The sequence below is a fragment of the Stegodyphus dumicola genome, chromosome X1 (genome assembly GCF_044657685.1).
Source record: "Stegodyphus dumicola isolate Sdum_Otavi_A_Nest chromosome X1, ASM4465768v1".
NCBI classification, from domain to species: domain Eukaryota; kingdom Metazoa; phylum Arthropoda; class Arachnida; order Araneae; family Eresidae; genus Stegodyphus; species Stegodyphus dumicola.
Genome location: NC_140780.1, coordinates 29763072 through 29789810, shown reverse-complemented (window position 1 = coordinate 29789810; position 26739 = coordinate 29763072). Strand labels below are relative to the sequence as shown.

The window sequence follows — 26739 nt, the reverse complement described above, 5'->3', positions numbered from 1 at the left end:
GACCTACACAGTGCTTTAGATGTCAAGAGTGGGGTCACTTGCAACATCTATGCACTAATAAAGAACGTTGCTGTAAATGCAGAGATGAACATTAGAGTAATTTATGCCCATTAAAAAAGGAAGAAAGTCCAAGCTGTCTATTTTGTAAAGAAAATCTCGACAGTAGCTGCTGTTAAATATTTGCATAAGTCGCCTGTAGTAACGGCAACCGCCGGCAATAAAAGGAGGTGCTTTCCTTAGTGGCACCGCAGTTCCTTTTAGTTCGAGCCAGAAGAGACCTGCCCGGGGATGAGAGATTCCGGTTTCCACCCTGTTCCGGTTCCCGTCTTGTTGCGGATCCAGTCCTGTTCCGGTTCCCGTCTTGTTCCAGTCCTGTTCCGGTCCTGATCCAGTCCTATTCCAGTTCCAGCCTGGCCGTTTAAGTCCAAAACATGTAGGAGCGGATGTCTGAATTCAGCGAAATGGAGATAAAGGGCTAGATGGATTCTGTCTTTTAAGGGAAAGTGTTCTTCACCGTGCCGGCATAGCTGTTACTTTAAAGCACTTTGGAGTTTTTCCGCCCAAGATGTTAAGTTTTTGTTTGTGATGTTAAGTTTTCATCAGTGTTGAAGTTCCAGTTAGATAAACCTTTAAGTTTTAGACAAGGTTTTTGTGTTCTTCAGAAAATTTTAGATTCGAAGTCAGATACAACACATAGGATTATTATCGGAAAAATCAACATTTGGCATCAAGCGACAGGATATTGTCTGCAAGGTAAGCGACTTTTTTATTTTTGAATCATGGAAGCCTTAAAATTAGCAAGAACTCAATATAGAAGACTATTCAGTAAAGCTTGTAATGAATTTGACAATGAAGAAACTAAATTTAATCAGGAAGAAAAATTAATTAAAATAAAAGTTATTTCCGAGAAAGCTAAAGTTTTGTTTGATACTGAAATGAAAATACGAGAATTAATGTTTAAAGAAATTACAGATGAGACTTTACTTATTAAGGAAATAGATGAATCTGAATTATATTTTGATAGGTGGAGACTTCTGGAAAGTAAAGCAAAAGATCTTACTTCTGGAACCCCGAATGTAACTTTAATTGATCCGTCCTTTGTTCAGAATAAAATGTTACATTATCCGAAGATTAAATTGCCTATCTCTGACGGCAACGTGAAGAAATGGCTAAGATTTTGGGGGCAATTCCAAAAGATTGATAAAGATCCTACATTAGATAATAATGATAAATTTGCTTATTTAGTACAGGCTTTGGAGAAGAATTCTCCGGCAGAGGAAATAGTTAAAAGCTTTCCGCCAACTGGCGATAGTTACAAGAGCGCAATCGAAGCATTGCAGACGCGTTTTGGTAAAAAGAATTACTAACGGAGATTTATATTCGTGATTTGCTAACCCTTGTTATTCAAAAACAAGGTACACATTCTTTGCAGAAACTATACAATGAACTCGAATCTAATCTAAGAGCCTTAGAGATATTGGGAATAAATAGAGGCAAATATTGCGCAATATTATATCCATTGGTAGAATCAGCATTGCCGAATGAAGTCTTAAAAACGTGGGAGAGACTTAGGTTTTCGCGTAAAGGATCAGAAAGTTTAACCGGCGAAAACGCCGAGTTAAGAGAAAGGGAATCTGACCTTGAGCGCCTTTTATGTTTCTTGCGCGGTGAAGTTGAAAGTGAGGAAAGAATTTCTTTAGCAGCTAAATCTTTCAATGTTTTCGATCGATTGGCTCACGGTAATAAGAAAGGGAATTCGGGTTTAAAGATAAGAGAACCTCACTTAAAACCTACGGCAGCTGAACTGTTTACTTCTTCTAATGAAGCTAGAAAAGGCTGCATATTTTGTTCCAGTATAAATCATGGTTCTGCGGAATGTTTTCAGGCGCGTAACTTATCGTTGTCGGAAAGAGAAGTTTTGGTCCAAAGGACACGCTCTTGTTATCTGTGTCTGAAATCTGGACATTCTGTCAGGAGGTGTAGATTAAAAACAGTTTGTTTTACATGCGGCAAAAGGCATCATATTTTTCTATGTAAGGGCCATTCACAAATGAGTGAGACAAGGGCAACGGAACAGCCTCCAAATCAGGCTGAAACACTCGCCAACATTTCTTCAAGGTCTCCTAAAGTTTTGCTGCAAACAATAAGAGTAATAATTAAAGGGGATAAAAAATCTCGTTCGACTCGAGCTATAATTGATACTGGTTCTCAAAGGTCGTATATTCTGCAAAGCGCAGCTCAAGATATGGGTTACAGGTATACGGTAAAGGAATACCTTAGCCACGCATTATTTGGCGGTACAACGACCAGTTTGTGTGAACATAAAGTTTACAAAATTCATTTATCTAATATGTCTGGCTCGTACAGTTGTAATTTTGATGCGTTAAGTCAGCCTGTTATTTGTAATAGTATACCTTCTATTGGACAAGGAATATGGCTTAAAGAGCTTGCTGACTGTGGAATAAGTTTAACAGATCGTTCAGAAGGACCCATAGAAATTTTAATAGGAGCCGATGTTGCAGGACGATTATTAACGGGGAATCGTAAACAAATTTCAAACGGTCTTGTAGCTATTGAAACAAAGTTAGGATGGACGGTTATGGGAAAAACCGGGGAGTTGAATAGTGAAGGTTCAACATTCTTAGTTACTTCAATGTTGAATAAAGAGGCTTGTATTTCTGATTTATGGGCCCTCGACTCGCTTGGTATTACGGACCCATCCGAACAAAAGACTAAATTGGAATTGTATGAGGCTACCAGGCAACATTTTCTTGATACTGTAAAAATAGAAGATGACCGCTTTGTAGTGTCTTTGCCTTGGTTGGAAGGGCACCCTCCCCTGTCGGATAATTTTGAGTTATCGCTTAAAAGGTTGCACAGTACGATTAGGCAACTTGAAATAGATAATCTTCGCCAAGAGTATGAAAATATATTCCAAGAATGGCTCAAAGAGGGCATAATAGAGGAAGTACCCGTAAATGAATTAAATTTACCCCATCATTATTTGCCACATAGACATGTTGTTAAGGAACATAGTACTACGAAGTTACGGCCAGTATTTGACGCTTCGTCTAAAGTAAAGGGTTTTCCGAGTCTCAACGATTGTCTTGAAAAGGGATTAAACCTTATTTCGTTTATTCCTACAATCTTAAATAGATTTCGCCAAGAAAAAATAGGGGTGATTTCTGATATCCGTAAGGCCTTTCTACAAATTGGCCTGAATTTTAGTGACAGAAACTTCCTCCGATTTCTTTGGATAAAGGGTGAAGATGGCTTGAAGCATTTTCGTCATTGTCGAGTCGTATTTGGTGTAACCAGTAGTCCATTTTTACTTGGAGCTGTTATTCAATATCACTTAAATTCAATTTTGGAGAAAAATGATGCAGATGAAAGATATTCTTCCAACATTGTTAAATTAATGAATAGTTTCTATGTTGATAACTGTGTAACAAGTGTCGGAAGTGAAGATGAATTACAGCGCTTCATGAAAGTATCTTCAGATGTTATGGCAGAACGAAAATTTGAATTACGGGGTTGGGAATATACCGACTGTAGTTTAGAAACAGAATCTATTGCGAATGTATTAGGTTTGTTATGGGAAAGACAAGGCGATACTCTTCAAATAAATGTTGCTAATTTACAAAATCTTTGTTTCGAGAAAGTTACGAAAAGAAGTATTTTGGCAATAGCCCATAAAGTATTTGATCCCATCAATATAACATGTCCAGTCCTTATATTACCTAAGATGTTATTACAGCGTACATGGGAAACAAAAGTAAAATGGGACGAAGAAGTTAACACCGAAATTAAAAGTAAATTTTTGAAATGGGTAAAAGATATTTTTCTTTTGAAAAACATTAAAATTCCAAGGTGGATACGATATCAGCCAAAACAGTGTTCAATACATGTTTTTTGTGACGCCAGTCAAGCAGCGTATGCGGCAGTAGTTTTTATTCGTGTAGAAGAACCTGAATCGGTTAAAGTCCAGTTGCTTCAGGCTAGGTCTAGAGTTTCCCCTTGTGGTAAAAAGGAAACTACTATTGTAAGATTAGAATTGTTAGCAGCAACTATTGCATCTCGTCTTGCTGCAGACGTTCTAAAAGACTTTGAGACCAGAAGTATATTTTTCTGGACAGATTCAACTACTGTCCTTGCATGGATAAAAAGGGAAGAACCATGGGGGACATTTGTAGAAAATAGAGTACAGGAAATAAGGCTTTTGACACGTGTGGAGGATTGGAGGCATATACCTGGTCACCTTAACCCTGCAGATCTTCCAAGTAGAGGGTGTTTCAGTTCGCCAACTCTCCCGGTCAAAATGGTGGGAGGGTCCGAGCTGGCTTTTAAAATCGCAAAAAAATTGGCCGAGTGCCGAATTTATAACTGATGAAGCGGAAATAGCCAGCGAGAAAAAAAGGCAGTGGTTTCATCTCTAGTGTCTACTGAAAGGTTTAGTTTGAGTGAGCGATTTTCTAGCTATCGAAAAACAGTTAGAGTTGTTGGTTGGATTCAACGATTTTTCTTTAATTGCAGAAATAAGCAAAAAAAGAAAGGTGAACTCACTGTTGATGAAATTGATTTTGCAGAAAAGGTTGTTATTCGCTTGATTCAATCGGAATCGTTTCAGGATATAGAAGACGCACGCTTACGAACTCTTAGTCCATTTTATGATGCGGGAATTCTAAGAATTAAAACTGGTGCCTTTCGAAGAGATGACACGTTAGAGTTAAGAACACCTATAATATTACCAGGAGAACATCCATTAGTTAGGAATTTAATTATGGAAGAACATAAAAAGAAAGGACATGCGGGTGTACAATATATACTGAATACCTTAAGGGAAAGGTTTTGGTTGTTATCTGGCAGAGGAACGGTGCATTCTGTTTTGAGTAAATGCATTACTTGCAAGAGATATTCTGCTGCACCTGTTGACCACATATCAGCCCCACCGCCAATAGAGCGAGTAAATGATTCAGCAGTATTTCAAGTAACGGGTATAGACCTTTGTGGTCCTTTATTGTTGAGAAACAAAGAAAAGGCATGGATCTGTGTTTTTACATGCGCCGTTTATAGAGCGGTCCATTTGGAGTTGCTGACTTCTCTATCTACAGAAGTGTTTCTTCAGGCTTTTCATCGGTTCGTGTCACGAAGAGGTAAACCCACAACTGTGTACAGTGATAATGGAACTAATTTTGTAGGAGCTTCAAATGCATTTAAATTAATAGATTTTGAACAAATTAATCGGCAGGCAGCCAATGAGCGGATAACATGGAAATTTATTCCCCCTGGTGCTCCATGGTGGGGTGGTTGGTGGGAACGTCTGATCGGAATGATGAAGCAAGTCCTTAAAAAAGTTCTTAAACATGCTTGTTTAAATTATGAAGAAATGTACAAGATACTGTGTGACTGTGAAGCGATTCTTAATGACCGACCGTTGACAGTAATTCCTTCCGATCCTGAATTTAAAGCTTTAACTCCTGCCGACTTTTTAAAAGAAATTAGAACTAGTAGTTTGCGGGATATAAAATACGGTATTAAATCAAGTAATTTACAAAGAAGATTTCAGTATATTCAAACTGTACGAGAAGCATTTAAAAATAGATTTCGTAAAGAATATTTGGGAATTCTCAAGGTTTCGCATAAAAAAGCTGAAAGGAAAGTTACTATTAAATTAGATGATATTGTTTTGATCGGTAGTAGTGACAAAAGACTTTTTTGGCAACTTGGTCGTGTCATAGAACTACTTCCAGGACCTGATGGAATAAATCGACTTGCAAGAGTAAAGACCCGAAATGGAATTTTGCTTAGAGCAGTTCAAACTCTGTATCCTTTAGAGGTAGCGCAAAATGATGTACCCGTAAAGCTGCAGAACGAAAAACAAGATTCTTTGTCTGAACTTAAACTCAACATAGATGATAAATCTGTCAGGCCTGTAACACGATCTGGTAGAACTGTAACTCCGCCGGACAGACTGGCATATTAAGGCTTTTTGGCATTGTTTTACTTTGATGTGAAAGTTCACTTTTTTTTTCTCTTTTTTTTTCCCCCTTAGGTGGAAGGATGTTAAATATTTGCATAAGTCGCCTGTAGTAACGGCAACCGCCGGCAATAAAAGGAGGTGCTTTCCTTAGTGGCACCGCAGTTCCTTTTAGTTCGAGCCAGAATAGACCTGCCCGGGGAGAAGCCAGGGGATGAGAGATTCCGGTTTCCGCCCTGTTCCGGTTCCCGTCTTGTTGCGGATCCAGTCCTGTTCCGGTTCCCGTCTTGTTCCAGTCCTGTTCCGGTCCTGATCCAGTCCTATTCCAGTTCCAGCCTGGCCGTTTAAGTCCAAAACACGTAAGAGCGGATGTCTGAATTCAGCGAAATGGAGATATACGCCGAAAGGGCTAGATGGGTTCTGTCTTTTAAGGGAAAGTGTTCTTCACCGTGCCGGCATAGCTGTTACTTTAAAGCACTTTGGAGTTTTTCCGCCCAAGATGTTAAGTTTTTGTTTGTGATGTTAAGTTTTCATCAGTGTTGAAGTTCCAGTTAAATAAACCTTTAAGTTTTAGACAAGGTTTTTGTGTTCTTCAGAAAATTTTAGATTCGAAGTCAGATACAACACATAGGATTATTATCGGAAAAATCAACACTACCGTGGATGTGTAGAATACAGAAAGAAGTTTGAGAAAGTTGAAAAGAAAAATAGTCAAACCAAATCACGTATTAATCAAAGAACGTATTGATGATTTTCCTAAATTAACGGCAGAAAGCAAAAAAGAAAATGGAAAAATAGATAAACTACTATTCAGCGAAATGGTTCAAGGAAAAATTAAGAATATACGAGCAGAAATAAACGAAGTAATGCTATGGTTACCAGACAGTAAAATCCAAGATTTCATAAGCAACATTATTTAGCACATGGAAACAATTAGGAAAGCAAAAAGTACAAGCGAAAAACTAGCAGCCAGTTTCCGCGCTGCAATGTATATCATGAAGGTTGCTGAGGAAGAAAATTAGACTGAAAAAATTCGAAATGCAGAAAACTTTGGGCTTATTTTATTTCAATTTGCTTAACTCAGCAAAATTTCTCTCCACCAGCAGATCACGGGGTCAGTACTTGGGAGGGTGACCTCCCACGTGACTGGCCTCGACGAATCAACGTTAATCTTCTAGTGAGGAGGAGCTTAAAACTCTGATGATTAAAAACAGCTTGACCTCAAGGCTTTCGCCATCAGACCATCCTTCGTCTTCGGACGTGGTGCTCATGCATCCCTGATTAAATTTAAATTCATGAGTGGCCAATGGCCTACCTGAATTATTGGTAAAAACTCTTTTGTAGTTGAGACCATTAGTGAAATTGACGATTCAAGATTCCAGATTTAAAGGAAAATTGGAGGAGTTAGAAGGTTTGTGCACTGACAGCTATGCTCACCTATTATAGTTGTTTGGGAGACTCATGTAGTCATCACAGGAAGGAAATCAAGTAAGAAAAAAGCAGTGCTGAGGAGTGACCTGTAACCTCTTGAACATACATGAGGTTCCAAATATCACCAGTTTCAAACCCCCATCATTAACTTACATATATTAAGAAAGTATACTCACATGTATTTGTCAGGATTATTGTGGAAATATAGTGATTTGCTTGTTTGAGGGCTGTGTTTTCACCTTTGGCCACAGGCTGTTTATGACTTGGCATATGTTTTGAAACTAAATGACATTTTTTCCTTCAGTTTTCAACAACGGATACAAAAGTATGACTACTCATAATTGCTAAAATTGTTCTATAAATAAAAACAATGTGAAATACTTTGTATCACAAAAACTGTTTACAGAAGTTGCAACCAGAGCTTAAATTCAGCCAGAGCTCACTTGTACTTTTAAATTTTTGAATGAAACTGGAATTCCAGCTGCAGGAATAAAATGAGATCCTGTATTTCAATTCATTATTCTACTATTTATTACAGATAAAACATAATTTATCAATTTTTTACTTATATCTTTAGATTTCATCTAATTTTAATTATTCATTATTATAGTTAATTAATTTTGTTAAATTTTCCAGACAACCTTACATAGGGCTTCAATACTTGTAATTTTAGAAATTATGCTTGTGTTCCAATATACTTTTACAAATAAATGCACATCTGAATACATATATGATTATATTTTTAAACATTTGTGTCATTATTTGTATTTTATATTTTTTCATTTGTATATTGTTAGCATCCAATGTGTTATTAATCTCTAAACTCACCTTTTGTCCATATCACATTTGTGTCTTTTTCAATCTTCAAATTGTTGAATATATTGTTTAAAAATATTAAACAATGAAGAATCTGTATGTATATATGCATGTTCCTTGAATCTTGAATAAATTATGCCTACAGCCACCAAATTTTTAATATGCGTACACATCCAACCAAATATGTGCACCCTGAAGCCCAAATTTTGAAATTCAAATGTACTTTTTTTTATTTCACATTTTGTAAAAATGTAACAAATTTTTGATAAACACACTCAGCAATTTGAAAGCTAAAAGAAATAAACAATTTTTATCACTATTTGAATCATCAGGACACCAAACTGTTGCCATTGCGCAAAATGTAAAATATTTATCTTTGAATTTTGATCAACAAACTTGGCTATTTCAAAGCAACTGCTGGAAATTAAATGCTTTTATTTTTTGCCACAGCATACTGCCATTCAGAAAAAACCCAAAGTATTTAACTTTCAAATTTATTCTGGAAGATTACTGATCAATAAACAAAGCGATTTAAAAGCAATAAACACAGTTTTTAAGAATATTTTTTCTACTATTTAATACGACTTAGTTAAATAAAAACAACTTAAAAATCATGAAATATCTAATCAGAAATGTTAAACATTTTTATGAAATTTCACTAGTTGGACTCATTAAAATAATTATATGCTTTTCCTTTTTTATGATAACTATCTTAGGCATCTAATTTTTAAAGAAATAATACAGCGATTGTAAAATATGCTAATTTTAAATAGTTTGGGATTTTGCTTTGAAATTTATGTGCCACAAGTGCAAAGAACGTGATATTTATTTTAAATATCACGTTCTTTGCACATGTGGCACTTAGCACACAAAAAATTATCAATAAAAAAACAAAATAGTTTTGTAAGTCATCTTACTTAGAAAACTGAACGTTGATATGAGAAAGTGAGAAAAGACTAAAAAATAACAAATTATATGCCAACACTAAACACTGTATCAGGAATTCTAAAGAAACACTGCTTTTAAAAATTTTATGATTTTGCTATTGATGAATAATTGCAAAGAAAGCGATGCTTAATAATAAACCTGTAAAGGCATAAAATATAAATAATTAGTATGACAGGAACTCACAAACATTTTTAATAATTATAAATGTTTAACTTGCATATTATTGTATTATCGTTTCTGGCAACAGTTTTCATTTTTCGAATCCAATTTGTAAAAAATAACAGAAGATGAGTTTTGACTATTTCTGAGTTGGTGTTGATCTTTTTACCTTTTTTAGTTCAATCAAACATCCTCGGAACAGTAAAATTTTGTTTTAAAATATTTTAAAAAACCATGCATTAATTTTGAATCTGCATAGCTGTATGGATCTACTTAAAAAAAAAAGAAAAAAAAAAAAACTTCACATTTATGTTTAATCTGGGTTGATGCAGAGATTGACCACCCTTTGCTGACAGCAGTTCAGTCTCAGTTTCGAAAAGCGCTTGAACGTATTTTGTATATATTTACATCATTCTAAAAATTGACAATGCAGCTTATGTTTTCACTAAATTTCACCCAAACTTCCGTTTACAATTCTTTTTAGTACATAATCCTCTGTTTAATATATTTTTAAAATTTTCCTTCAATTTATGAAAACCAGTGTATTAAACCAGATTTTGATACATAATACAAATAAAAAGAGGTGTGTATTGTCATTTTGCATAATCTTTTCTAGAAACAACAGATTTTTTTCCATAATTTGATAATCAAACATACACAAAGAATTATGGCAGATATAAAATGATGAAAAATAACTAATCTTGTTTATTACATCAAGCATAGAAGCGTGAAAAACTGATAACTGTTTTCTCACAAAAATTTAAGACAAATAAGTGCAACAAAAAAGAGCCCAGAAAAATAATTCAGTTAAAAACCCATTACAGATTAATGTGCAATCATATTTATTTATCATAAATTTCACTACCTTCAAAGTACAATCATCACTGCCACTGATAATATCCTGAGCAGGAGAGTAAGTAATACACTTCACAGGTAAGGCATGTCCTTTTAGACTTGAAATCTGTTTTAAAATGATACGGGAAACAGTATAATTGTCAAGGCAATTTACAAAGTTAAGAATACAAAGTCTAATTTTTTATTAGACTATTAACATTAAAAACAGAACACTCACAACTTATTTCCAAGCACACAAAACTTGCATAATCAATAATCATGAAACAAAAACTCATTTATTTATCCTAAAAATATCTGTAAATGCTCATCACATTTTAGAACAAAAATATACGTAATTTAATAAAAAATTTATTCACACATTTGATACAGAGCCAATTTTCATAAATATTGTAGTATTATTGTACTACAATATTTTAATAGAAAATTATGACTATATTTTTGTTATTAATTTTAAGTTCCTTATTTTATGCATATTGCAATCAGTGTGCTTACAGAATGATGGGATGCAGAATACGAGGGCCATCCAGGAAGTAGATTACGTTTCCGTCTGTGTCCGCTAGGGCCAGGGCTAGCGCGGCCATCTTGGGGTCAGAGCGTTGCGCAGCTCAGTCTGCATCTAGCCGTGCTAGTGAGAGGTTCGTGCTGTGCTCCGTTCAGATACTGTGACGGTTTGAAATGTCTGCGTTAATTGAAAATCCCGCGAGCTGCGAGGTGCGCTCAGTAATAAGGTTTCTGACTGCAAAAAACTGTAAACCGATAGAAATCTATCGGCAGCTTCGTGAAGTGTATGGGGACAACATTATCACTGAAGGTGGAGTGCGTCAGTGGGTCATAAGATTTCAAAATGGCCGAACCAATGTTCACGACGAAGATCGAAGTGGGAGACCCAGCATAGTGACCGCCGAACTTCTCGAAAAAGTCGATGCTAAAGTCCGTGAAAATCGAAATTTCACAATAACGGAACTTTCTTTGAGTTTTCCACAAATTTCGCGAAGTTTGTTGCACGAAATCATCAGCAAAAAGCTTGGTTACCACAAGTTTTGAACAAGATGGATTCCAAAAATCTTGACAGAGGACCACAAAAATCAGCGAATGGCTGCAGCGTTGAACTTTTTGGACGCTTACCATAAGGATGGTGACTCTTTACTCGATCGCATCGTTACTGGTGACGAAACATGGGCGAAACATGTGAACTGTGAAACGAAATTGCAATCAATGCAGTGGGGGCACACAAGTTCTCCCCAAAAACCCAAGAAATGCATGCAAACAATGTCGGCAAGGAAGATGATGGCGACTGTTTTTTGGGACAGAAAAGGTGTAATTTTGGTGGACTTCCTGGAAAGAGGCACTACAATAAACTCTCAAAGGTATTGCCAAACTCTCCAAAAACTCAGAAGAGCAATTCAAAACAAGCGCAGAGGAATGTTGAGCTCTAAGATCTTGTTGATTCACGACAACGCCCGGCCCCACACGGCAAATGTCACTCGTAAAGTTCTTGAATCTTTTAAGTGGGAGTTGTTTCCTCATCCGCCGTACAGTCCCGACCTGGCACCGAGCGACTTCCACCTATTCCCAGCAATGAAGAAGTGGCTGGCTATGCAGCGTTTTGATGACGACGCACAGCTGCAAGAAGAGGTAACAAAGTGGTTGAAGGCGCAGGCGGCCGAATTTTTCGACGAAGGAATTTCCAAGCTCGTACATCGCTACGATAAATGCCTTAATTTGTATGGTGACTATGTGGAAAAGTAGTATTTGAGTGTGGCTTTCATCTGTATATAATAAAATTTGTTTCCTATACTTTGTTTATTTTTTTATTCCAAAACGTAATCTACTTTCTGGATAGCCCTCGTATAAGAAAAAAATAATGGGTCATAAGTGCCATGCTAGAAAAACCTACCATCATTCCCATCATTGTTCTACAGCATGTTTCTAGTGCTTAAAAATACAACTTAACTGCTTCAAAACTAGAGATCATGTAAGCTGCAAATGCTTCATAATTAATCTGCAACGTATTCAAAATAAAATGAATTAATGACTGCTTAGGTGATATGGGGCTCCAAGCTCATCAAATCTCAGTGTTTGCAACTGCGTTACTATACATGAAATATATTTTCACTCTTGCTTTTCATCATTTAATCCAGTTTACAAACTGGAAACTCAAAATTATCTTCTATTGAACTGGAACAGAATCTAACCAGAATAATTTTAATAGAACACTACAGTATTTATGATGTTAAAATGTAAGTTATAAATGTGAAAATAAGAATGCTACATGTTTTAGCTATTGAAGTATTAGTTATGTAAAAATCTCGAACCTTTAAGCATTGTGTGAAAAAGAGAAGTTGAAATGATATTTTCTGAAAATTTTTCGATTTTATTTTTATGATTATGTGGACTCTAAAAAACAAATATTTTTGGACTGTATTGAAATATTAATAGAATTCCAAAACTCCCACTTATATTCAAAAATAGTACTTGAAATTTATGTTCTACATTATTCGAAAATTTTAAATTCTAAAATTATTATTATTATTATTTTGCTCACGGACTTGCCCCTTAAATTGATGTTTATTGAAACTTTCAAGATTAACAATGAATAATTCGATTGTATATTAGCCTTACCAGGCCACTTTGTATAGGATTTTTCTTATATCTTTAAAATAATTTTTCTCTTTAAGAAAATAAGTATTTCTTTAGAGTTTAAAATTTATTGCTTTTGTTTCTAAGTTTTACTTTGATGTTTTAAGACATGCAAACATGTCGGGAAAAGGAACAAATCTATTGAGACATTATTAGTAGTAGATGAATAAGAAAATTAATTACAAGGAAGGCCGTTTTCAGTCACAATATGTTTGTTCAACAAAACGTGTTTGCATGTTTTTGTGTGTTAATCAACTTAGTTGAGGGCTTCCAGCTCTTTTCTCTTGATAAGATCTATTTGAAGCTTTGAACAGAGAAGATTAACCATGTTTTTATATGTACAATTTCTCTATTTTATGTAGATTAAATGGGCTTTTCGCGTACTTCTTTTGATTTCATTGTTGCATTTTTCCAATATATGTAGATTGGATAGGTTTTTTTTCACGTACTTTTTTTTAACTTTGATTTAGATGATTTGACATTGTTTTACATGTGATATCAGGAATTAGATAGTATGTTCAAATGTTCTTTACAGCCCTAGCTAGGTCTTTAACCTCTCCTTTTCTTATAAATCTATTCTAAAATTTGTGATATATATTTTTTGTATTATTATGTTTACCTTTATTTACTAGTACTATTAAAATTATTTATTATTAGTGCTTTTTCCTTAAGAAAAGGCTTTTCTTTCATCAAGCCTTTTTCCTGTTAAAGAGGGATACATATATATTAAAGAGTGATATATAACAACAATATGTAAATTAAAAATTCTAATTTTAATTCGCAATAGCTCATTATTTTAATTTGGATATTTCCCATAACCATCCCTTACCTATTGCACACTGAAAGTCAACCAACTGGTATCAAAACTTTTAATAGCCAATGAAAAGATTGTAAAGCAAAACTTAACTAGTTCTCAAATAAACTTTCATTCTGAAAAATGTCAATTTTCAGTTCTGCTGTGCTGCATCTCTTCTTATTGCAACAATATAAAAAAATGTTAAAGTTCTCGAAGAAGCATGATTAGTGTGCCATGTAGCTGCAAATGTGAACCGTGAATGAAAAGGACTATTTAATTATAGCTACAAATGCAATTTCTTCATTATGCACCTACATGTATCTTCAGCACTTCTAAATTATTACACATATAAAAAACTGCTGGCTTAATTAAGGAAATAACCTAATACTGAATGTTGGGAATGGGTTGGATGCCTGCTTAATTTTATCTTTTTCTCCGTGTGAAACATAAATTCAATTCAGTTTCCTTTAGAAAGAAGACATTACTCCCCTTATTTCTTAGGCAAATAGCACTCGTAGATTTGCCCTACTGAATTAAACAAACATAACAGAAAGTTTATATCTTGTCTTCACAGGGAATGAGAAAATACATTTGAGAAATATTAAAATTTAGCTTTAAAGAATATGAAGTAATGTTGAAACAAATTTTCTTCTTCCTCACTACATGCATTTGAGGTGTTATTAGAGGCATGGGTCCGATTAGCAGTCAGAAGGTTCACAGCCCGAATTTCGTGTGCCCATCGATAATTCTTCATGTTTCAGGCTTAAAAAAATTCTAATCACAAAGTTAAAAAGAATGTTTAAAATATAAGATTGTCAAAAATCAATTGATAAAAGAACTAATTTTCAAAATAAAACAAATTTTTTTAGTAGAAATGGCAGATATTTTAATCTCACAATTAAAATTAAGATATCAACTATTATATGAGATAGCTTCTGATTTCCAGCTTTTAACTAGTGAAAAATAACTGGTGACAGGATTTAGGTATTTTAAATGTTAGGTTATGTTAGATTGAGTATGGCAAAGCATACGTGGGCTATCTGCCTAATAGGAGGAATGCTTAGGTATTTTAAAAAGGACCAGTTTTTAAGTTAGCACTTAAAGATTCAAATGTTATTAATGCTCCAAATATTCCGTAACAATATCTAGTTTTAAAAATCATGCTGATCCAATAATTTTGATCACTAAAGGAAAATCAGATCCTTTAAAGACAATTTGTAAATGCAGTTTAATTTAACCATGTCCGAATTCAGAAACGGTGTTCAAAATATTTTTAACATTGCCATTCACTATTGCTAAGATGAAAAAAATTTCAAATGAATATGCAAAACCTTCTTTTGGCCCAAAAGAATTTCAGATATCATTGTTTCCACCATGAAAGTTCCTCCATAAATTAAATAATCAACTAGATTTAAAAAAAAAAAAAAAAAAAAAAAAAAAACCTGTTGTTAATTTTACTTTGCTAAAAGCAAGCTTGTATATAAAAAAGCTTGTATATCAATGTAATACCATTTACATTTTTTCAGTGTTATTTGCTACTTATTGAAAAGGTACCATTAGTGTTTTCATTTAAAAATTATATACGAAATTATGATTAAAATATTATTATAAGATTTACCGGAATGTAGTCGAAGTCGTGTTAAGAAAGTATGATAGTTCAAATCATTATTCTCTCAACTTTTTTAATTATACAATTTACCATGTATACATATATAACTTTGTTGAATTTTGTTGCATGCATACGGATGCATAATAGACTGAGTACACACTGGTCCAATGATAGGTTAATAAAACTTATTTTTATGAAACGAAACACTTCAAAATTCTGGAATTTTCCAAAGACATACTCGTACAGGTGTTCACAGTATCACAGAGTACAAATCAGTAGCTAGACTTCAAACTACTCAGAACACTAAACACAATGCAATGTAAAATGCACCTAAAGACAAAACTAGCCCGGAGCTATCTCAGTTCACGCTGAACTAACAACTCGCAACAACAATAACAACTACTACCGATAGCAGATGCTCTCTCCAGCCTTATATAATTTTCACCCAGCTGCCGAGATATTTCTCGTACTTTCTGCTTCTCTAAACTACTAGAAACCAATATGAGGGTAGAATTACTGTTTCTGCTAATGTAGTGGCCAATTACATTTATTCCATTTCAATACATATTATGATGATACAAGGACCAGACCAAAATGTGGCCAAATGGTAGCGAAATCTAGTGACGTTTGGCGATTTCTCAACAAATTTGGCAACAAAATAAATCGCTTAAACCATTGTCAATTTAGCGAAATCTTCCCAAATTATCGACATATCCATTTACTCAATATTAAATAAACTTGCACCTGTATTCTTGCCTTTCCGGGCATAACTTGTATCCTTCAGATTATTCTCATGTTACATTACACAAAAAAATACAACAATTTCACATATAACTGCACTAAAATCATTTATTTGTATGCAATTCATAACAATATAAATGAATACTGTCACAAGTTAGATAAAAGATACTGTTAATTAGACTATATGTAGGGGCATGTATTTATTTTTTTTGATTCAGGTGAAAAACACCTGAGCTTGGCTCTGTTCATGAGTTTTATATACTATCAGTCCTAAGCGACATATGACAAAAATCAAAATCTCTGATACAGCCAAAATGGAAAGTTCAGTGTCCACAACCAGAGACCAACTTTGTATCAAACATTTAAAGAAATATTCATAAAATAGGCATAAAAAGTATTATGTGAGCACTTTCCATGTGAAAAATCTTTCCCCTGCAAATCATTGTCATTTTAGGAAGTTAAGTCATAGCAACTAAAGCGAGGATGAAGTGAAAAATAAGTTAAATTTTCAAATGCCTCCAATGAAACTGGGAATAGAGATCAGCTTCCAATGAGATCTAAGATTTCTGCAACAAAGAAAACATTCTCTCTGAATAAATGTGAAACAGCAGTTTCACATTTATTCAGATTTCTCCAGAAAAACAAAATGAATGCTTTAAAATTAAATGAGATGTTTTGAATTTTTCTGATTTTCATTGATATTTTTACTGTTTTGCTTAATCTGCATAGTAATTCAAGGTTTTTTAGCAAATTTCTTAAAGAAAATTAAATACTCTTTCATTATGTTGTTTTTCACTTCCCAATTATGCTAAGGAAACTTAAAAAGAATGTAATCCCCAATTAAAAGTTAATTTACAAAAGAAATAAGATAAAACATATTCCTAGATTAGAAGTAACTCATATAATTAGAATAAATTCAAAAGTTAGCAATTAATACAATAAATTATTGGAATGAAAAGAAGCTCTAAAGTACAAACATGACTGAGTATTCAAACCTTTAATCCTTGTTCAGAAGACCATATTATGAGTTCTGAATTTATGTAAGATGCAATGATATTAATACCATCTAAAGTGTATGAAACTGATTTCACAGAGCCACCATACCCAAGAAGAACCTGAAAATATACCAAAAATTACTTGAAACCTATAATAATACAAAAGCAAATTTAATATCATTGCAACAGAGTTTAATGAGTGAAAGAAGTTCATGCTGTTACGCCCTATGTGTCTTTAGAGATCTCCTTAAATAGCATAGCCAGATGACTAGGCAGAATTGAATCTTTATTGAAATAAATAACAGAAGGACACATAAGGCAAAAATCTCTTTAATATGTAGAGACTATAGAAAATTTTCAAAATCACCTGCTGAACAAAGTCAGTAATCACTAAGCAGACACTCAACAGTGGAAACGAATAAACATCTTGACCTAAATGACTGAAATTCATAGCTTCTAGTTTAAAGGGAAGGGAAAGTGCATTTGGAAGCTTTGAGAAAAATCATTCCTAGGCTTTGGAAACTTTCCAAAAACTTCCAGAATGTCACCAAATTGCCGAGAACTCATCAAATCTTGCCACAGGCAAATAAATGAAATTCCACTGATATCTCTGCTACTATCTATACCAGGAGTCAGCAACTTTTTTTTTTCTGTAACAGCATATTTCAGAAATGTGGAAGCTTGGTAGGCACTGCTGGGAATTCACAGTAACAAAAATTAATGTTAAACAAAAATAAATTTATAATAACAATAATAATAAATATATAATTATATAAAAACAGAGTTAATTTATACATATTGTAAAAGTTGCAATGTACTAACAATTTGTTACTGCGAAAAAGCTTACAAAAAATGTTGTTATAAGCATTTATTCACAAATGTTGCTCACCAGCAAATTGTTATAAAAATCATTACAAAACTGAAATGTTTCATAACATTTCTGTATATAGTGACAAGTCTAGATAAAGTGAACTTTAGGTTTTTCAAACTGTAATAATTTTAAAGTCATTAAGAAAGAATCACCTATAGGCAAATAAAATTGTTTTCTAAAGTATATTTTCTACAAATAGCCTAAAATTCTGGTAAATAACTTAAATAAATTTTCTGTCCTCATTTGAGTGAAAGAGTAAATGTTCTTATATTCTGCAGTGAAACATGATTATTTTGCATTTAATTTTTAATTTTATGTTAAGAAGATGAGAATAAGATGGGCATTCTGTACTAAGACAACTTATAATATACCAAAGTCTGAATAAATCAGATAGCCTTTGGTATTTTCATCTTGGAAAATGTAACCATTTAACATCATTAATTAAATAAACATTCTCAAAAGATCCATACAGAGTTCCAATAATGCAAACTTATAGGATAGAAAACTGTGTGAAAAGATTTAATGAAAATATATTATACTTCATTAGATGAAAACTATTAAGATATCTTTAACTGATATGAAAAGGATTTTAAGAAATTTCTGTATTTGGGATACTCAGAAATTAAAATATTGAAAAATGTAACGTAGAATCAGCATAAAATGCATCTCATTTTTTTTCTTTGGTTCATTCTGCAAAGGATTGTCATCTTTGACAAAATTTCATTCATAAGAAAATGCACTGGCAAATAAATTAATGAAAACTGACATTCATGAAAGAAAATTGTAGTATGAGAAATTATGAAATAGACTGCGAGTGAAATCAGCTAACGAATCACTTAGGTTGACATTGAACTAAGAAAAAACATGTCAAGATTTATATGCTAGATATAAAGGTATAAAATAAAATGCAAAGAGATGAAATGGTAACCAGTTGGGTAAAATCATTGAACACTGGTAACTCACCACTACTTTATTACTAAAAGTATTAGTTTTGGGAATTGCTCTGCACATGTGACATAAATAAATGCTCGCACCTCTTGAAAGTTGTTCAAGAAGGAAGAAATAACCATAATTAGCCCAGGAAAAAAAGGAATAAGTGAAAAATAACGTACTCAGTACATTAACATAATAAAAATAATGGTATGAATGTAATAACATAGCAAAAAATACTGAATTAAAGGGTATTAAATGTTAGAAGTAGTATAAAAAATTTATGTACGAGTGCATAAAAGAGTTAATGTTATCCTAAAATTATGCTTTAAAGTTACACCTTCATTCTAAAAATTCAGAATATATCAAGGTTCCTTAAAAATAATCAAGGTTTAAAGCTAAACATTGTTAACATTGAAGATCTTAAAAATATGCATTCAAATGTAAAGGACATTGGGGAGATAAAAAAGTTGTGCACAAAATCAAATAAAATTATGCAGATGGTCAGTTACACTTAGAAAATATAATAGGTAAAATTAAAATTATAAAGAAATGTCTGAATATGCAGGATGTTATAAAGGTTGTATATGTGAGTGAAATTAATAATTGTGTCTGAAATGAAGTAAAATACAAGAATTTGTAATCAAAAGTCTATTACAGACAGAGAGGTCTATAATATATAGATTAAAATGAAACTATAAAATATAAATCAATTAAGGATTTAAATTAATAATAATTAACAGCCATAAAGATAAACAATTTAAAAATCTCCGTATATTTAGAAAAGTTAAACATGTGAAAAAACATGTAAAGTTAAGAGAAATAATAAAATATGTAAAATCAAAAGCTTTATTATGATAAAAAATTATAAGGAACCAGCGGTAGAAAATATGTGGGTAGCAGCTGCATAACAATCCAAGGCTTTAGAGGGCCCCCAGATGATCTGCTCAACTCAATTTACATCTTTAAATTTTAAATTTAGGAAAATTGGCATTTTTCTTCCATAAAAATTATTCATCTATAATATAATATTGTTATTATTATAGATACACAGTGTTTTTATAGAAGCAGTTTTTTGCACAGTTCTAGATAGAAGCCATAGTGGAGCTCTTCATTTTTGGGAGGGGGGTGTTCATTTATTTTCTGCTCATTAAGCCCTTAAAATTTCTTCTAGTTTGGTTTTTGTGTAGTTCCAGATATGAAAGGGAACTGCACAGAAATAAAACTGCACTACAGTTAAGTGAAGGCAAGCTGGATATTATTATTGTGATTCCTCACAAGAGGACACTTTCAGGCTGTCAGTGATACAGGTCAATAGTGATTTTGCACTAGTGAAAATTTCATGATCAGCTTTATTGTGAAAGTTATTTTCAAGCTCCTGGAGACAAGCCTACGACAAGGACTGCAAAAATGAAGGAATGGGATATCAGGATCTATTGTAATTTATTACGTCTCCCAGTTAGGAAGTCCAAGAAAAATTTTTGCATTATTACCTCATGTTAAATGTTTTCTCACACATGAAAAGGAGGAAGTCAGTTTAAGGTAAAGATTAATAATACTCTTGCGGTCTTTTGACGACATATGCATTAAAGTCTGATAAGATAATTAAAGTATTTATGTAGCTCAGGTGCAATACAAAATTCAGTCAAGATTTTTTGAATAAATAAAAACATTTTAAATCCTTCTTCATTCTGCATTTTTTTTTTTTTTTTTTTCTTTTCAAATAAATAAAAGCATTTTAAATTCTTTTTCATCCTGTTTAAAATTATTTTTTTTCTTTACACAGTTTCCAACTTTTTTTTAATAATCATTATAGCTAATTAATTTTGTGCAGTTTACCAGAATAGCTGAAATTTTGTGATAATTAATTTCAATTTTATTTTAATATATTTAAGAAAATTACCTAAGTTCTTTGCCTAATACCAAAAGTAATTTTTTAATGATTACGAAATCTCATTCATTATAATAATATAATTTGACATTCAAGTAAAGTATATTGTTTTATTATGGAAATTAAGCTCAATATAATGGGTTTTCACCTCCAAAAGAAAAAAAAGTTACAATGTTTGATCACTATAATACAAATTGATTTAATATGCTGTAGGAGAATTTTGTACTAATCATTGTAACGGAATGGCCATTATGAGTATCAGCTGTACTAACATTTTCAGTGTCCTGTCTTAGAATCAAGGTACACATATTTCACCTTTCAAAATTGAAGAAAAGTTAGATTCAATATTCAACTGTTTGGGTAAACATAGTACGTTCCCTAAAAAATGAAGAGAACTAACAAGACTTTTCATTCTGAAACTGAATAATTCATGTTAACATAATATTTTAACAGCTTTAGAAGCTTTCCATACATGGTATAGCTTAGAAGAAATCAGCAGAGTTCATTTAGTTTGATAATTTCGTGAATATTTAGAGAATGAGATTTAAAAAGTAATTGATTGCCTAATGTTATGCTGAAAATGTCATTAAATGTTATCTAAAATCAAAGTTTAGCATTTTTAAATTAATGAAAAATTATAGTGACAAATATCCTCAGAGAGAAATCTAAGTTCTATAAACAAAATTGGAACTTATTTCTATAAATTATGATCATAAAACTTCTCTAAAAGTTTAGGGATTTTCCTAGAGAAACATTCCGTCATTAAGTAGATCTGTATATTTAGAGCATGGATGTCCAGTCAAACAACTTCCCTGTTCTAAAAGCTCTATTTGAGAACTTCTGCATGCATTTTAAGAATTTCGTGTTAAATCAAAATCAGGTAACTTAAATATTTTTTAAGCTTACATTCTGAATTATTAGTTTTAACTAATGTTATGCATTTTTACAATTTAAAAAAAACCTTTCACACGTAACTTATTTCTATAAATTATGATCATAAAACTTCTCTAAAAGTTTAGGGATTTTCCTAGAGAAACATTCCGTCATTAAGTAGATCTGTATATTTAGAGCATGGATGTCCAGTCAAACAACTTCCCTGTTCTAAAAGCTCTATTTGAGAACTTCTGCATGCATTTTAAGAATTTCGTGTTAAATCAAAATCAGGTAACTTAAATATTTTTTAAGCTTACATTCTGAATTATTAGTTTTAACTAATGTTATGCATTTTTACAATTTAAAAAAAACCTTTCACACGTAATATATGACTGAAACAAATCAAGGAGAACTTATGAGTTAAATGTGCTTATTATTTCTTCAAAAAAGATTATTAAAAATTTACTTTGATTACGGTTTAAAAACACTGCAGATCTGAGCAGCATATGTATATAAGTAGCATATATAACCATATACCACAGAACACATGACAAATCAAAATGATATCAAATTTCTCATGTTTCCTATAGTGTACCACATATGCTGCTCATTATAAGCATTTTAACCCTTATTAAAACACTATCAAAACTTCATACTAAATTTTAGTTCTTAATGTAAAAATAATTAAATAAGATAAAAAAGATTTAAATATATCTTATTTCTCGCTTATAAAGGCCCTAATTTAATGAGGAAATTTGAAATACTTGATTAGTACAATGTTAAGTCTATAGGAGCATAACTCACTTTGAATGAGCAAACCCCGGTTATAGAGAGCAATATTTTTCTGATTCATAAAATTTCTATTGATTTCCATCTCTTCAGCTCAGCTAATCCTTTTTTAGAAAAATTCCTTTAACATTCCGAAGTCAACTAAAAGTTAGTGATGAATCATAAATCCTGTGAACACATGATGAATCTCAGTGTGATGACCACATTGGGAAGATGACAAAGGTTGCTGATTGTACAGAAGTTTACTCTGTGTAGGAGTGGCAGGGTAGAGGACTTGTGTGTGGGTTATTCTTTTATCTGTATTCATAGAGCATGCTCGTAAAATTTTATCTTGCGATGTTGAAATGTAAAATTTTATCAGTTGATGAAAAAGTAAAATTTTTGGGGATCCAGAGGGTGGCGTAAAAAATTATGAAATCTGCAAAAAGTATGATTTATCTTCTACCATTTCAGCACGATTTCAGAACAAGGAAAAATTAATGGCTGCATTCGATCAATATAAGAATGACTGTAAGCATTTGAAAAAAATATGTTAAAGAGGATTTGGATGAATCTCTAAAGTGGACAAAGGTGCAACATATAGCAGATTTTAGTGTAAGCTGACCACTTTTAAAAGTTCAAGCAGAAAAATTTGCTGAACAGTTGCACTATTCTGGATTTACATGTTCGAATGGATGGCCGGATCAATTCAAGAATCCACATGGGTTAACTATGTGGAAAATTTTGTGGTGAAGCAAAGTCTGCAAAAATGGTGAATATCACGACATGGAAGAGTCAACAGCAGCAAATCAGCATAGAAGAATACCCGAAAGATGACATAATACCAATCAAATGGATGTTTTCTATAATATAACTCCACAGCAGTTCAGGGCAAAAAGTGCATCAGAGGCTGGCTCTCCAAAAATCGGTTGACAATTTGAGTGCATTTTAAAGTGTCTGGTACTGAGGAGAAGAAACTGTTGGTTATTGGTAAGTCCAAAACCCCTAGGTGTTTCAAGCATTTAAAAAAGGTTCCTGTTGATTATGACCATAGCAAAAATGCCAAGATGAATGGGTCATGTAGTCTATTGACCAAAGGGTCATCAGAAGTTTTATTAAATCAAACTTTCATAAGCACTTGATTTTTATGCTTCTCGATAGAAGAGAAAAAACAAAAACAACCGTAGATGCTAATGTAACAGTACTTGAAGCAATATGTTTAATGAACAATGCATGAGAAAAAGTTACATCAGCATGCATTACCAATTGTTTCTGTAAGGCAGGATTGGACATTTCTCAAGAGGTGCAAATCACTGAGGAAGAAGAAAAGGTAGACAACTTGGAAAATTTTGAAATGAATAAAGATAAATTTGAACATTATGTATCTGTTGATGACAATGTTATCACTTCCAAGATAACTATTCCTGGGGATATTGTAGCTGAAATTTAACTAAGGATGAAAAACGTAATGAAAGAGGTAATGATAACAAAGAATCTGAAGAATTTCAAACTGAACCGCCCCCAACATACTCAATACCTTTTGAGTGCATAGAAAAACTTGAAATGTTTTCCAAAGCCAGGGGTGCAAATGACGATGCTTTTCAGTTCCAATAAACAGTAAGATAAGAAAGAGACAATAAGACAGTTAAAAGCAAATTAACCAACTTCTTTTCTACTGCACAGAAACTAAAAATAAATGAATACTTATATAACACAGTAAGTATATATGAAATTTTATGATTTTTCCCTGAACCTGTTTTTTTACGAGCACTCGGTCATAACGAGCATATATTGCCGCTCCTTCACGCTTTTTATAAGCAAGATCGACTGTAGTTATAAAAATTGTGCAATTTTAAAACATTTGATTTATACAGAATACCATTCTAAAAATGCTTTCTAAAAGTTTTGCAAAGTAGCATTTATACAAAATTCTGTTCTCTGGAACCTTTATACAATTTCAATAGAATTTTAAAGAGACACATTTCTATAAAGCACTATCTTTAAAGTTCTGAAGAAATTTCTAAATTTTTGTAAAGATCTATCAGCCTCTATAAAACATTTTCGTATGGGACATGTCACCCCTTAAACATTTCTTTTAGACCTTATTGGGCGCATGTAAACAGAAGGGGTCTCAGTTCAGAGGGTGATCAATATTTAACTCATATGTCTTTCATTCAGTATCCATACCTGTTGGGTAAAGAATTATTTTTATTTATATCTTCCACAGAAGACCTACATATAATTTAGCATTCTTAAAATTTTCTTTTCATCTTTTGAAAGGTTAGATTAATATATGTCGCAATTCCATATTTTGGTAGATAAGAATCTGAGTAATAGATGTAAAAATCAGTATATTTATGCAATATGCATAACTGTGGTTAATTCTGATTGATGAAATACAGTGGTATATAAAAATTTCAATAAGAAAAAGAACAGAAATAAAAAGAGGTGAGAGAACACATTACTAATGAAAATAAGGCGAATGCTAAGAGCAAGTTTATAAAGAAAATACTGGTAAGAATAAGAAATAAGAAAATACGGAAACAAATATAAGACAAATAGTCTATGATCATTGACAGCCACGATTACCAAAAAATATATTTATTTATGATCAGAGAACTGGGATTACAAGCTCAGAGTAGTGAGGATATCTGATTTTGTAACCTGAGAATACACAGAAGGTCAGTTATGAACCCATTTATTTATAGTGACTGAAGCCAAGTATAGATGTGGGTGAGCTGCAATACTTTGAAACTTACATCTAAGGCAATTTTCTTCTCAGACATTCTGAAGAGCCCATATAGAGGGCACTATTGCATCATTCAGGCTTGTTATAATGACCACTTATTACACCAATTGTTCCATCCCAGTGATTGGTGCAAGAAATCAATTGCTAATGACAGTATATTAAATGCACTTTTATAATATCAATGACTTTCTATAAAATCCTTTATCTTCAGGAGCATAAAGATCATTACCCAAATGTAAACAATGCAATGTTTAGCATATTTTGCATTAATTTTATTAGTCTACAGTATGGAATGTGTTATATTAGTATTACTTTATTTGAAGTATGTAATGTCTTATTGCATGTGATGTATACAATAAACTAAACTGCATTTTTATATGTCACACAATATTTTCTCTATCATTGGCAGTTAAAGTCTTGAGTCTTGAAATATACTTCCTAAGACTTGTATTTTTTTTTAAACCGAAGTACAATCATTTTTTAGTATCAAATCCATGTGCATACATGTAAATATTGTATGACTAAAACACAAAAAGCATAAGCCAATGACTGGATCACAGACAGAACCATATGTATGCACCATAACAAAACAAAAAGTTATTGCTAACAGAATGTAGGATATAATTAAAAAGAAAAAAACCTACAAGTTTTCTTTCTAAAGAAACTGTGTCCCACACTTCAATATTTCCATTCCATAAACCACATGCAGCTTGCTGCTTGATTGGATGATGACTAATGCAATTCACTGGGCATCTAAAAAAAATTAAAACTTTTCATTGATTCTGTAGGGCAATTCAGCATGTACAATGACCAGAAATATAAAAATAAGGGCAAGAGAAAAAAAGAATATTAATATGATGGTTTGTTTCCTTTTTTAACTGATTATAGAGATTTACACAGTAGTATCTGTCAAGGGAAGGGACACCCCGTGGAGGATATTTTAAGGGAAAATGGCTTGTATCCTCATTACACATGGTAAAAACCACAAAAATGCATATGCAGCCAGCCCAATTACCAGGATTCAAATTCTGAACCAAGCTACAAGTGCTTAGTGGTGGGCAGTTAAACTGGTGTTACAAAGAATTTAAAATACTAAATAATAATGAAAGAATACTAAATTTTAATGCATAAAAATTATTTTACAAAATTTAATATCATGTTAATGAGTATTACAGTATTAATGAAATACAATGTATCTTAAATAAGACATAGCTGCATTGGCTTTAATTGAAAATTAAATTATCTTTCTTACATATTTAATTCTAAATCTACTTCATGCTTGTCACAATAAAATTTACATTATTATGCAACATGTTAAGGCAGACATTTGAGAAATAATTTTAATCCTATATGAAAACAAGCTACCAGCAAATATGGAATATGTGTAATAATTTTATTAATTCTTGCCCAAAGCTGCATTTATCTCTACCAAAAAAAAAAAAAAAAAAAGTTCACCTGAAATCACTAATAACAGAAAGTGATTTCCCATCTCGTAAACTCCATAGTCTTACTGAATTATCCCAACTGGAAGAAAGTAAAATACTGCCAGAGGAATCTGCACAACAACCAGTAACATTGTGTCTATGGCCTTTTAGTACAGCAATCCTAAAACAATAAATATAAACAAAAATTTGCTTTAAACACATAATTTTTTAAACTTTTGTTTTAAACAAAGGATTAAAAATTCAGA

The 26739-nt window shown here is 32.4% G+C and overlaps 1 protein-coding gene across 4 annotated transcripts in view; it reads right to left on the bottom strand.

The window, feature by feature from the left end:
* Positions 1-26739, bottom strand: part of LOC118199566 (telomerase protein component 1-like) — a 507852-nt gene that overhangs the window by 125942 nt on the left and 355171 nt on the right. For all 4 annotated transcript variants that reach the window (XM_085808431.1, XM_085808432.1, XM_085808434.1 and 1 more), the window contains 4 exons: positions 26505-26654; positions 25694-25802; positions 16968-17087; positions 10197-10292 (listed from right to left, as the gene is read on the bottom strand). In XM_085808431.1, coding sequence (XP_085664557.1) covers positions 10197-10292; positions 16968-17087; positions 25694-25802; positions 26505-26654 — 475 coding nt within the window. The remainder of the gene's footprint in view (positions 1-10196; positions 10293-16967; positions 17088-25693; positions 25803-26504; positions 26655-26739) is intronic.